Here is a 12,452-nt window from a genome sequence, read left to right as displayed (position 1 = left end):
GATACCAAAAGCACGTTACAATGGCCCATCTACAAAGGCCCCAAGAGGTTTCCGAGATCATTCCACGTTCCACCACATGGTGCTTCTGACTTATATTTGAGCTGTCCAAGCTGCTTTTGTATTCCCATTGACGTCTATTGAGGAAGAAGCAGTTCCGACATAAAAAGCCTGTCGACACTAGAACTATGCATTGTCAGCTGAAATCTTCTCATTGTTTAGAAGGAAAAAAAAAAAATCCATTAGCTTTCACCACTTCCTGGTTTCCCTGTTAGGGGTCACTAAGACAGAAAGGGAGGGGAAATCTCTTCAGTAGGATTACAAGCAGCAATACAACGCGAGACGGAATTTTATCAACCTCCATTGCGATTCAAAAAGTCTCCATTCCCTGTTCCCGTAACAGTGGTCACCAGGATAGGAAGTAAAGGGCAATCTCCCAAATAGGGACAGCGAAAAAAAACAAAAAAACAAAAACACACAACATGTTTCCAACAACTAGTAACATTTCCAGCACCAGCTTTGGATGGAGCTGCCCTTTAACAAGACGGCAGCAACACAAAAAAAAGGCCAAAAATAATTTTAACTGCACTAATAAAACTTTCCGCAATACATATCCAAAAAAAAAAAAAAAAAAAAAAAATGTGTAATAAATATTATATATATATATATATATATATATATATATATATATATATATATATATATATATATATATATATATTTTTATATTACACATACATATACATTTTATATAATTTTTTTCATATATTCATCAGTTTAGGCCAATATGTAAGAAATAAATAAATCTGCGATTTTTAGCGGGACTGCGACATTACAGTCGACACTTTTTGGTGACCAGTGCTATAAAAATGCAGTGATTACTGTATAAATGACACTGGCAGCGAAGGGGTTAACACTAGGAGGCGATCAAAGGATTAACTGTATGCATGTTAAACACCTGAAGGTGTTTAACTGTATGGGGGATGGGCTGCCTGGGAGAAGAGAGATCGCTGTTCCTGATCACTAGGAACAGCAGATCTCTCCTCCCCTGTCAGAACGGGGGTCTGTTTGTTTACATTGACAGATCCCCATTCTGGCGCTTTCCCCCCGAATTGTGGGTGACCACAACCGAAACCCCCCGGCCCTGTTCCCATCATGGAGTACAGGACCAATCCAACCAACTGCATCCAGCGCACTACAAAGAGGAACTGACAATGTTCCACCCTCCGAGATCAGAAACTGGAAGCAACAAGATTGTCACTTCTGGTTTCAAGCCATTACCGGCTAGTAAGGAGGAGCTCCGGCGTGTTCGCACACTCCGCGTGCAGAGCCCGCCAGGAAGTCGGCACTGTGCTGCGCTAATCACAGGCAGTGAGACATTGTCCCGATCTCTACAGCCACACATCGGGAAATGTCTCACTGCCTGTGATTAGCGCAGCGCCGTGCCGACTTCCTGGCGGGCTCTGCACGCGGAGTGTGCGAACACGCCGGAGCTCATCCTTACCGGCTAGTACAAGCATCTGATCAAACCAATGTTGGTTTGATCAGATGCCTTGGAGGCCAGAAAAGACTTATGGGGACTAGTAGACCCCAGATCCCTCCATAAAGAGGACCCGCCATGTTTATTGCTATCACAAGGATGTTGTTCATCCCTTGATAGCAAAGTGGATACCAAAAAAAAAAAAAAAAAAGGCACGGTAAAAATAAGTTTTATATAAAAATTTTAAAACACCCCTGTGCTCACACGCAAATGCATACACAAGTTCTGCATGCACTACACGCGAGATCTCCACAAATGTCAGAGAGAACGCAATCATTTTACCTCCAGACCTCCTGTTTAACTGGTAACCTGCAAAGGCTATTAAAGCGCCATCTATGGAGATTGTTTAGGTTCTGTAGTTTGCTGGCATTTGAGGAGCGTACACAAATTTTAAAGATGACATGTTAGGTATTCATTTACTCGGCATGACATCTTTATTATACAAAAAATTAAAATAAAAATTGGGTATTATATTGAATGTGTGCACTAAAAGTCATTAAAGTGTATTTTTTTTCCCCGGAAAAAAAAAAAAATTGAGTTTGAAAAACTGCTGTGCAAATATCATGCCACAAAAAAAAAAAATAAAAAATTACAACACCCACCATTTCATTCGCAAGGGCTCTGCTTTAAAATATATAATGTTGAGAGGTTGAGCAATTTGAGAAAAAAATAAATGTTTTACATACATGTGAGAAGTGTCATAATTGACCTGGGAATCAAGTGGTCAATAGTACTACATTGGTCATAAAACCAAAAGGTGGGTGCGCAGACATCCCAGCATGCCTTACTATCTGCTGGCTGGTAGGTCATGCTAGGGACCTGCAATCCCTTCAACAGCCACTGGCTTCTGATTCTAGACTAAAAATAAAAAGCACACACAGTCCAAACACTATGTTATAGAAACAGCGCAGAGCTAGAAATATGTTGTGGAAACTGTGTAGATCTTCTGTCCAAAAGTCTTACTCCTCTGAAGCTCGGATTCAAGAACTTCTTTCCCTTTTGGCAAAAACACTTGTTATCAGTACCAAAGAGCACTACTGGAAAACACTTCACCATCAGTCACTGCCAAGGCCCTGCACTGCTCAAGTGTGTACAGATCTGTGCAGAGTCTGGCAATGCTAAAAGAACTTCGACTCCGCTCATTAACAGGCATATGGTTTTAAGTTGCAGAGCTGATCAAATTCACAAGATGAATACAAAACATTTTAACTTCCTTTCCTTGCAATGCCAGCCAAACTCAAAAACAGCCATGAAGCAAACCTGTGCTTTTTCCATGCAGGGCAAAGCAACAAAGTTTCACTTTAAACCCACCACATTACCCATTCTTAGCTCCCCAACTGCTTCTAATTTGGCAGCGTAGACACTAGAGCTGCACCATTCTGGCCAAAATGAGAATCACGATTTTCTTGCTTAGAATCAAGATCACGATTCTCATGGCGTAAAATCTCACATTATAAAAAAAAAAAAAAATTGGGCTAACTTTACTGGTTAGTTTTTTTAATTCATTAAAGGAATTAAAAAAAAAAATTGCATTTGAAAAACCGCTGCTACAAGTCCCATCATGCCTCTGCCTCTGGGTGTCATGCTTGTGGCTGTCAGACTTGCTATGCCTCATGGGACTTGTAGTTCTGCAACAGCTGGAGGTCCGCTAATTGCGTATACCTGCTGTAGGGTCTCTACAAAAAAAATATATATATATTCCTCGTTTACACACAGGAGTCTATTCCTTTGACAAATTGTTACAATGTTTAGACTTCGTTCCACTGCTAGTGAATGTTGTGATACTTGTCAGACTGCCCGTTTATTTTTATTTTTTTCCTTTCTTTTGACGCTGTGGCTTCAGCAGAGCAGAAAGAATTCTCTGCATAGAAAGAATTGGGTAACACTTTTGTCAAGATCGCAACGGAAAAAAAAAAAAAATTGCAATAACTATTCTTGACGATCGTGCAGCTCTACTAGACACCCTCCTTTCGAACCTGGCAAGTGCCTGCCATCATCAGGGGCGATTACATTGATGTCACGGGAACAAGGACGAGCCGCTTGCCGTTGGCTCGCACCTACACAGATCTGGCAGCAGTCTCACGTTGATGCAACACTATGGCATGGATTATAGAGTGAACATGGGCAAAAGAGCAGCTTCAGAACGCCTACTGCAAGCGCTACAATGAGTATAGAAAAGAATCACCTCCCTTTAAAAGAGGAAGTAAACTTCTTTTACTGACTTGTACCTTTAGGTAAGCCTATAATAAGGGATTTGTATAAATAGGTGGTGTCAATATCTCCTAAACGTGCACAGTTTAGGAGATATTTCCATTACATGCAGCCAGTGAAAATCACTGGAGAATGCGCTCTGAAAGAACAGCCACCCGTGCTGTTCCTTCAAAACCCTGTGCCTTGCGGGGGAGTGAGGTCATCGTGGCTCCAGCCAGTCACAGAGTCACATGTCAGGGGAAAAAAAAAAAAGTCAAACACAGAATCACTTTGTTGGAAAAAGGATCAGCCCAGATTTAAACCCCATTGAAAATCTGGGGAATGACTTGAAGACTGCAGTCCACAACCAGTCACCATCAAATTTAACTGAACTTGAACTTGCAAAGAAGAGCAGGCAAATATTGCAAAGTCTAGACATACAAAGTAAGTAGAGACAAATCCCAACATACTAAAGTCTGGGATTAAAAGCAAAAAGGAGGTCCAACAAAATACTGACAAAAAGGGGTGATCCTTTTTCCCAACTCAGCGATTTAGTTTTTGAATTTTTTTTTTTTTCTAACATGTTGGTGTTATATCTTTCACTTGGATGCTATAAGTTGCACTGGATAAGAGAGAGACTGTCTTCATTTCAGGATGCGAAGCAACAGAATGTGATCATGTTAAAGGGGGTGAATCTTTTCTATACCCACTGCATGTGATTCCCCCACTTGCCTGTTTGCAGGATAAGATTTCCTGAATGTAGGACTGTTTAAAGTGGTTGTAAACCCTTACAGACCACTTACCTACAGGTAATCCTAGATTAAGGCTTACTTGAAGGTGCAAGAAATATCTCCTAAACCTCCACGCTTTAGGAGATATTTGCAAAAGACAGGCACTGATGTCTATGGCGCATGCGCCATAGACAACGGCGCGCAGGCGCACTGAGCGTGCCGTTGGTGGTGGCTCCTGCGCGGGAGTGAAGTAATCGCGGCTCCGGCCAGTCACAGCGCCAAAGCCGCGATACCGGGAAGTCACTCTGGGAGATATGGCGGCGATGGAGGAGGGGAACGAGGACCGCTTCGGGGGCTTCGATCTCAGGTAATTTATAATGAGCTAGTATGCTATGCATACTAGCTCATTATGCCTTTGTCTTGCAGGGTGTTTATTCCCCCCCCCCCCCCCCAGATGGTTTACTTCCTCTTTAAAAACTCGTTTTTACATCCTCCTCAACCAGATGGGACAATTAAACCCAGAAATTTGCTTTGTTTTCTATAAGCCAGCAGATAAATTGAAACTCGCTGGCTCTTGTAAAATCAGCCATCAAACAGAGCCCTAATATACGAATGTCATCCATTCTCTCAGAAGTAGAATCGAAGCATGTGCTTTTTTTTTTGGTCCTTACCATATGCTGTCATCGTGCCGACATATGGACCGTCCACGACATTCCTGTTTTCCTCCGCCAGGGCTTTGATGTAGCGTTTGCTGAGATCCAGAATCTGCTCGCGGAGCATGGTGCTGCTTTCATGCTGAGTCCGCTGCTGGATCGTAAAGTGAAGCAACATCATGCCCCAGATAAAGCCAAAAGTCACCAGAAAAAAGCCCAGCTTCTGGGAGGACAGCTTCCACGGCGTGAAGAGGGCCATGGCCTTTGCGGGCAATCGTTCTGTCGGGGGAGTGGTTCTAAAGGCTGCAAAGACAGTTTGGATCCATGATATTCACGTTCACGAAGAGGACTGTAGTCACAGCATTGTAGTAATCAGATCGCTTGCATTTGGCTCGGCAATGCTGCAGGGAAAAAAAAAAAAAAAGAAAGGGAGATTAAAGTGAATCTTCACTGCAATTGAGCACCACAAACCAAAAACACAATTTAATAATTTTTTAATATCCAAAGTAAATGCCCCCCCCCCCCCCGTCGCCATGATTTACTGTGTTGGGAGCACTTCGTAAAACACCCCTCCTAGCATTTCTGGCCTTGGCCATCTTGAGTAAGGGCAAATGATTCATGTAGCGTTTACTTCCTGGAATCCATCTGTCTCCAGCTTAAGCATGGAGACAGAAGGGTGTGCTTAGCTGAGAACACTCCTCCCCTACTGAATACTCCTGGGATGTATGACATTTCCCTAGGTAAGAAACCAGGAACTGAAGAAATGCAAGAAATTAAAAAATAAAAATAGTTTAAACACAGGTAAACATGATAAACTTTCCCATTTACTAATGCTAGCAGCAAGAGGATTACAAATAATCACGTGGATTGGGAGAGTGAAGTTCCACTTTAAAAAGGACTTTACTTACAGCTCATCATCCACTCTCTCCATTAACATTTTCTGTTTCACTTGAGCAATTAAACAGTATGCATAGCCAAACCTGTTTTAGCTACTTTTGGTTAAAAAGGGAAGGATTAGGGTCCTGTGTAAATTTGAAAGGCTGTGTGTTCCCACGGGGGATTATTACCCTCCCCATTGGTCATTGTCAGCGAGATGCAAAGTGATGGGAAATCCAAAATTTTATAGTGGTCACAAGAGATGAGTGAAGACGAGTTGTCCCAGTAGGGACAACTGTTATAGTGACAACCATCTAAGAGGGCAATTGCCCTCACTTTGTAGAGATTTCCTGTTCCTCTTGTGTGTCTGCAACAGGAAGTGAAGGGAGAAGCGGCGGTGTGAGGGAGGAAGCAGCGGAGCTACGATGGGAGGCATTTTTATTAAGGACTTTTCCAAAATCATCTTTTTTTTGTAACACTACACTTTTTTGGGTGAATGGTAGGGGGTACAATGTATCCCATACTCATTCACATGGTGGGGAAGGGGACGAGATCCAGGGGCAACCTTTTTTTTTAAAGGGGGCTTCCAGATTCCGATAAGCCCCCTGCCTGCCTCCCTCAACCACCACCCAAGGTTGACAGGAAGAGGCCCCTGTCCCTCATTAACATGGGGACAAGGTGCTTTGGGGGGGGGGGGCACAGAGCCCCCTATGCCCCAAAGCACCCATTTCTCCCCCCCCCCCCCATGTTGAGGGCATGTGGCCTGGTATAGTAGTCCAGGAGAAGGGCCGATTGCTTGTCTGTTGCCCCCCCCCCCTTTCCTGACCTGCCAGGCTGTGTGCTCTGATAAGGGTCTGGATCTAAGATCATGATCTGATTTGGATGCGACTTACATTCAAATCAATGGGCTGAAATCATGCCCAAGTCGGACCAAAGTAGTGCAGGGAGCATTTTCAAAGTCAGACCAATTAAGACGGCTCTCATAGGGAACCATTGATTTTGACATGTCATGCGACTTGTGCTCTGGAAGTCGGAGCGCATGTCAGACCTGTGTAAACCGGCCCTTAATAAAGCTGGCCTCTATTTGACCCCTTATTAATAATCCCTCTCCAGATCTATATCCACACACACGGGGGTGTACAGGTGTGAGCGGATGTACTTCAAATCTTTTCCATTTATATCTATTGATTTTAAATAGGGAAGGTGAGGTTAGCAAACAGTTTGCGTTTTAGCACAAGGTCCAATTGCTTGCCAACAGTCAAATCATGTGGCTGCAAATCAATACATAAAACAAAAAAAAAAAAAAGTATGCAAAGTCGAAAGGTTGTGAATTATTTCTCAAATATTAGAAATGGTAAGACATGCGATTCAAGTAACTTTGACCAAGGAGTGATTGCTGATCATAAAGTGGTTTCAGCATCTTAGAAATTGCTGAGCATCTCAGATCTTCAGGAAGTAAATTACTAAAATTACTGAGAATGGAAAAAAAAAATAAAAAAAAAAAAAAACACACACACACACACACACACACAAAAGAATGGCAGTTGTGTGGGAAACCACCTTGTTAATAAAAAGCGCACAGCCAGACTTGATCAAGCTTACGAGATCCACAATTGCTCAAATGATGGCTCTTCACAGCCTGGCACCCACTGCCCATGCACGAGCGGCACCGCGTGCCGCGATTGGCCGCTCAGTCACCTGGGACCTGTAATGGGTCCCAGATTGACAGGAGGGAGGGAGCAGAGCTGAGCCCTTCCTGTGCCGAGACAGAAGTGATGTCACCAGCCCAGGCACCGAAAGAGGCAGACTACGAGGGACCCCCTAGCAACAGGCATTTAGAGGCGAGTAAAAAAAAAATATATATATCCAAATGTTTTTTTGTAGTTTTTTAGAATTTTTCATGTAGTTTTTTTTGGGTGGAACCCCACTTTAAGATTAACAAGTAACAGATGTGGAACCAGGTTGCCTTCTTGTCAACTAAGAGCAGGAAAATGAGGCTACAGTGGTCACAGGATAAGGAAAGCCGAGACTGGACAACCATTCCCTGGTATGATGGATCTCAAAATCTGCTGCATCTTGGTCACAATCTGACATACGTAGAATGAAGCCATCTTTCCTCGTGTTGCTGACCAGCCTGGAAGTGCAATGGTGCTTGGAAAGTGATCATGTGCACCTCATAATGGGCACTGGGACAGGAGCACACATGTGGCCGCTGAGCACAAGCGATCTAGAATAGCCTTTTATGTTTTTCAGGGGTGCCTTGGCAAAATGCCCAAAAAAATTGTATGCAAGCCAGTCAGTGGATGAAGCCTGCCTGTTAGTTACACAAAGCCACAGGTTTTTATTGTGTACCATTACAGCCACTGGCATCCTAACAGCCAACGTTATTAGGCGGCAAGGAGGTCACCAGGGGCCTGCACAGCATCCTTGTCTGCCCTTCCTCTGTCCATCTCCATCAACACTGGGATCACCTTCACTGAGTGAGGGAGAGAAACAATGGAATACTAGTCAGTATCAATGTGCAAAGGTATATTTGCTTTGGAAGAATAAAATTACCCTTTAATATTGGGTGTTCTATATGTGTACATGTTGCTGCTTTATACAAAATGAGTTTTTTTTTACAGTTGGGTTGCCTCAAGATAATGTGCATTATTTTGAAAGGTGCTTTGACTGAAAAAAAAAATAAATAAATAAATAAGGTTGAGAAACAGATTTAGAAAACAGGTTGCCTTTCATAGCCATGGTCAGTCATGAGAACTTCACTTTGGGTTTTAGCCAAATGTATTTTACATGTGTGCCAGCACTGGCTCCTTTATCTTTAGTGTTGGGTGAACGCTGGGCTTTGGTCACAAACTGTACAATCAGCAGAGGTCTCGACAAGTTTTGTCAGAAGATAAGCGTGGATTTTGTTGGTGCTGAAACATGCCTGCACCGAAATCTGCAGATAATTCCCAGAACAAGCTACCCGCCTTCCCCCAGATCTAGTGCTGGCCCAGAGAGGACAACTTGGGGAGAAATTAAAAAAAAAAAAAAAAAAAAAAACACAAGACAAAAATATTAAAATGCAAATTTTCCAGGGCTTGTAATACCATTTCTATCTTAGCACCCTCCGACCTCCTTAAATCTCTCTTGGAGGAAGGTGATGTTTTAAGCTTACTCCTGCAGAATCCCGGGGTACCTTCATCATATCTCAAGAGGCAGCACTTCCATTATGCAGGGAGGAGGACGTCTCCCTCCAACACCAGCTCTTCTGTACTGTGGATTGCAAGACGCTTTTACCAAGTCAACATTCAGGTACTTGCAACTGCTGGCATTAAAAATTTTAAATGTAATGATGTATTATTGAAAACAGAGCTGAATTTAGGTCATATATCTGCTTTGAGTTTAGCTTAAAATACACACAAGGCGCTCTGAAGGATGCAGTTACGTCTTTGGGTCAAAAAAAAAAAAGTAACACTGATCGGATTGCAAGTTTACCTGTACTGAACATGAACAAAAGCAAAATTACTAGGATCACTTACTTCATAGTGAGAACCACTATCAAGTAAGCAGGGAAGGGGGAAGCAAAAGGAAACGGGTGGGGGGGGTGGAGGGTGATGCAATCCATTCGACACACCAAAGAACTGCAGATGCATTAGGATAGCAGAGACCTGGGAAGAAAATATTGTCATGACACTTTTTTTTTGTGCTTGGCTCAGTCAACCGCCAAAGTCTACGTGCCGACACCTCACTTCCCACACGCTTCAATGTTCTGTGCAAAGGGTTCATATTATAGGAAACCTGTGCAGAGAGACAGAAGGGGGTCACCTCTGCTAACCTCTTTCGGTAAACCTGACAAATTACTTCAACAATTTGAGTCACTGACCCAGATAAGTAGGCAGCCAGGCGAGTAGCATTTCCAGCCTCTTGGTATAGGTTTAAAATGAATCTCGGGGTATTAAAAAAAATAAATAAATAAAACCCAACACCCTAAATCAGAGCTTAGACATTCACGTTGAAACTAGGAACCAGTCAAAAAAAAAAAAAAAGTTAGAAGCCATTTTTTTTCTTTTAACTTTAAAAAGTTTTATTTAGCGTTACGAAGGAGGCCTGGTGCTAGAATTATTGCTCTCATTCCGGCGTGCGCGGCGATATGCAACATGTGTGTCACAATCAGCATTTCCAGGTATAGGTGCCCTTACGCAGGCATTTACGTTTGTACGTGCATATATGTGGGGAAGGGGTGCCTCAATTTTGGGGATGGGGGGGATTTGTGTGCTTGGGAGTAACTCTTTTACAATTTTTCCACTTTTCCATTACATAGGGGACAAAAAGTGATGTGATGACTTTTTGGTGACAGGTTCTCTTTAATGAGACAACCAGGGTCTCAACTGTGCTCTACTGAAATGTGACAACGCACATCACACTGCATTACATTCTCTCCCAGCCTTTGATGGCCGGGAAAACTCAATGGGGACACCGAAGTGACATACTCGTCACTTCTGGGTGGGCAACAAGGGGAGGAGAGCAGACGTGTGTCCACTGCCCTTTCTCCCCTCTACCCGGCGGCACCCGCTATGCCAGTCCCAGCCCTGCAGATGGGTAAGCAGAGGCCAGGATACTTAGCGGGGACGGGGCTCGTCGAAATTGCGACCTGGCACCTGGGATTTGTCGAGTCCTACCTTAAAATCACACATTCAAAACAGTAAAAGTAATTTCAAATATTCTATGACTCACCGAGAGAGCAAAGGAACACATTTAAGGGCAATAAAACAATTAAAATTCTTAATTGCCTACCCAACATTACCATTACTTATAAAATGAGGGCGTTGGTTGACCAGGTTTTTTTTTTTTTTATGAACAGTTTACAAGCAAATAATGCAGTGTACAGATTTCTAGTAAGCTGCTACTGAAATGCCTCCACTAGAGTACATGGGCATCCTTAATATTTAGGGCACTGCAGGGTTGCTGGACTGTTGAGTGATGCACTAAATGCCTGATCTGGATGACTGAATGTACCCAGTTTTATTTAGCAAGGATGCATAATGAGTAATATTAAAAAGCAATTCTCTGACAAAGCAAATCAGATCGAGGGGGGGGGAAAGGGGGAGGTATGGCTACTTGCTATGAGTTAATTGCTCCTCATTGTACTGGACAATGTATGAAATAACCCTAAATATAACATTCTGCATAATACACATACAGCACTACATGATCCATGTCAGGTGTGTAACGCTCCAGAGAAGTCCTTGTCCCAACTCTTTCTACATTGACACTAATGGAATCTGCAGTGACTTAAAGCTGAAGCTTTCTGACCATAACCTCTCTACTGGGTCACAGGGGAGCACAACATTGGTCTACAGCTGCTCCCGGTTCTGGAAGGATCTTTACTACCCAAGTCAGGTATCACCCATCTGCCTAATTGACAACTGGCTCTCAGTGTGCAGCTGTGAGCCGAAGCCAGTGGTGCCCGCCCCCTCCCCAGGCTGGTGCTCCAGCGAGTGCTGGAGGGGCAGAGCAGAGGAGCGGTGACTGGCAGTCGCTGCTCTCTGCTCCAGGAAGACCGGACTGATTGACCAGCAATCACAGGATTCTTGGTTCTTGGCCTTAGCGCCAGCGGGGGAAAGGCTGCAGCATCCGACCAATGCATGAAGGTGAATATGAAGGAATGATTTTTTTTTTTTTCTTTTTTCAGAAACCAAAACTTCTCAATCACATTTTATTTGCCTGCATTGAAGTAGCATGTTGTACAGGCAGCTGGATCCTTGAAACCTTCACTGCAAGGATGCCTGACCCATTCCTGTCTCTGAACTTAAAGTGCTGCAATAGTTAATTTTTAAATAAATCAGCACAAGGGACTGTACTTACAATCAGTGAGAAGTATCCCTTGTGCTGCTGGTTGTGGTTTTAGTGTAAAACCTAAAAATCTGTCCTCTGATCATCTCCCCCCCATCTGCAATCTTCCAGTGTGGAGGGGTCAATAGGAGCCAAAGGATTTGTCATATGAACTTATCAAGAGCGCCGACTATGCCTGTCTTTTCCGCCCACCTCCCTCATTCAAAGAAGCTGTATTATAACATCCGTAAATGAAAAAGCTCTATGAATGGGGGGACAAAAGGAGAGGGGGGGCGATGGAATGAATGAAAGGTCTGCTTTCTCCAACTGTAGAGTGCTTTTCATTCATGGAAGATGTAGTATAGCTTTTACGAACGGATATGGAAGGGGCAGAAAGGGCAAGCATAACTGGCACTCTTGACAGGTAAGGCAACAGGTACCTCAGTTTGTATTACCCTGCAGCACCTGGTGGGTTGGGGGGGTTGTAGAGACATTGGGAGGCACACAAAATGGAGATATATATATAGATAGTTTTTTTTTTTGTTAGTGGCTACGGAGACCTATTTAACCGAAAGCTTGTGCGTTTAAGCTTTTCAAGGTTTGAAGACGTCTGCTACATTCTGGGGTTCTTTTGAGATCTTTAAAGTGGTT

General features: G+C 43.3%; 1 protein-coding gene across 2 annotated transcripts in view; it reads right to left on the bottom strand.

Annotated features, from left to right (window-relative positions):
* The window catches only part of MGAT5 (alpha-1,6-mannosylglycoprotein 6-beta-N-acetylglucosaminyltransferase), a 225,950-nt gene that overhangs the window by 172,112 nt on the left and 41,386 nt on the right, over positions 1-12,452 (bottom strand). For both annotated transcript variants that reach the window (XM_073634279.1, XM_073634278.1), the window contains exon 2: positions 5,130-5,512. In XM_073634279.1, coding sequence (XP_073490380.1) covers positions 5,130-5,370 — 241 coding nt within the window. In that variant the 5' untranslated portion in view covers positions 5,371-5,512. The remainder of the gene's footprint in view (positions 1-5,129; positions 5,513-12,452) is intronic.

The sequence above is a fragment of the Aquarana catesbeiana genome, linkage group LG06, assembly GCF_042186555.1.
Source record: "Aquarana catesbeiana isolate 2022-GZ linkage group LG06, ASM4218655v1, whole genome shotgun sequence".
Taxonomy (NCBI): domain Eukaryota; kingdom Metazoa; phylum Chordata; class Amphibia; order Anura; family Ranidae; genus Aquarana; species Aquarana catesbeiana.
Note: the sequence above shows the minus strand (reverse complement) of the source record. Positions and strands in the feature narration are given on the sequence as shown.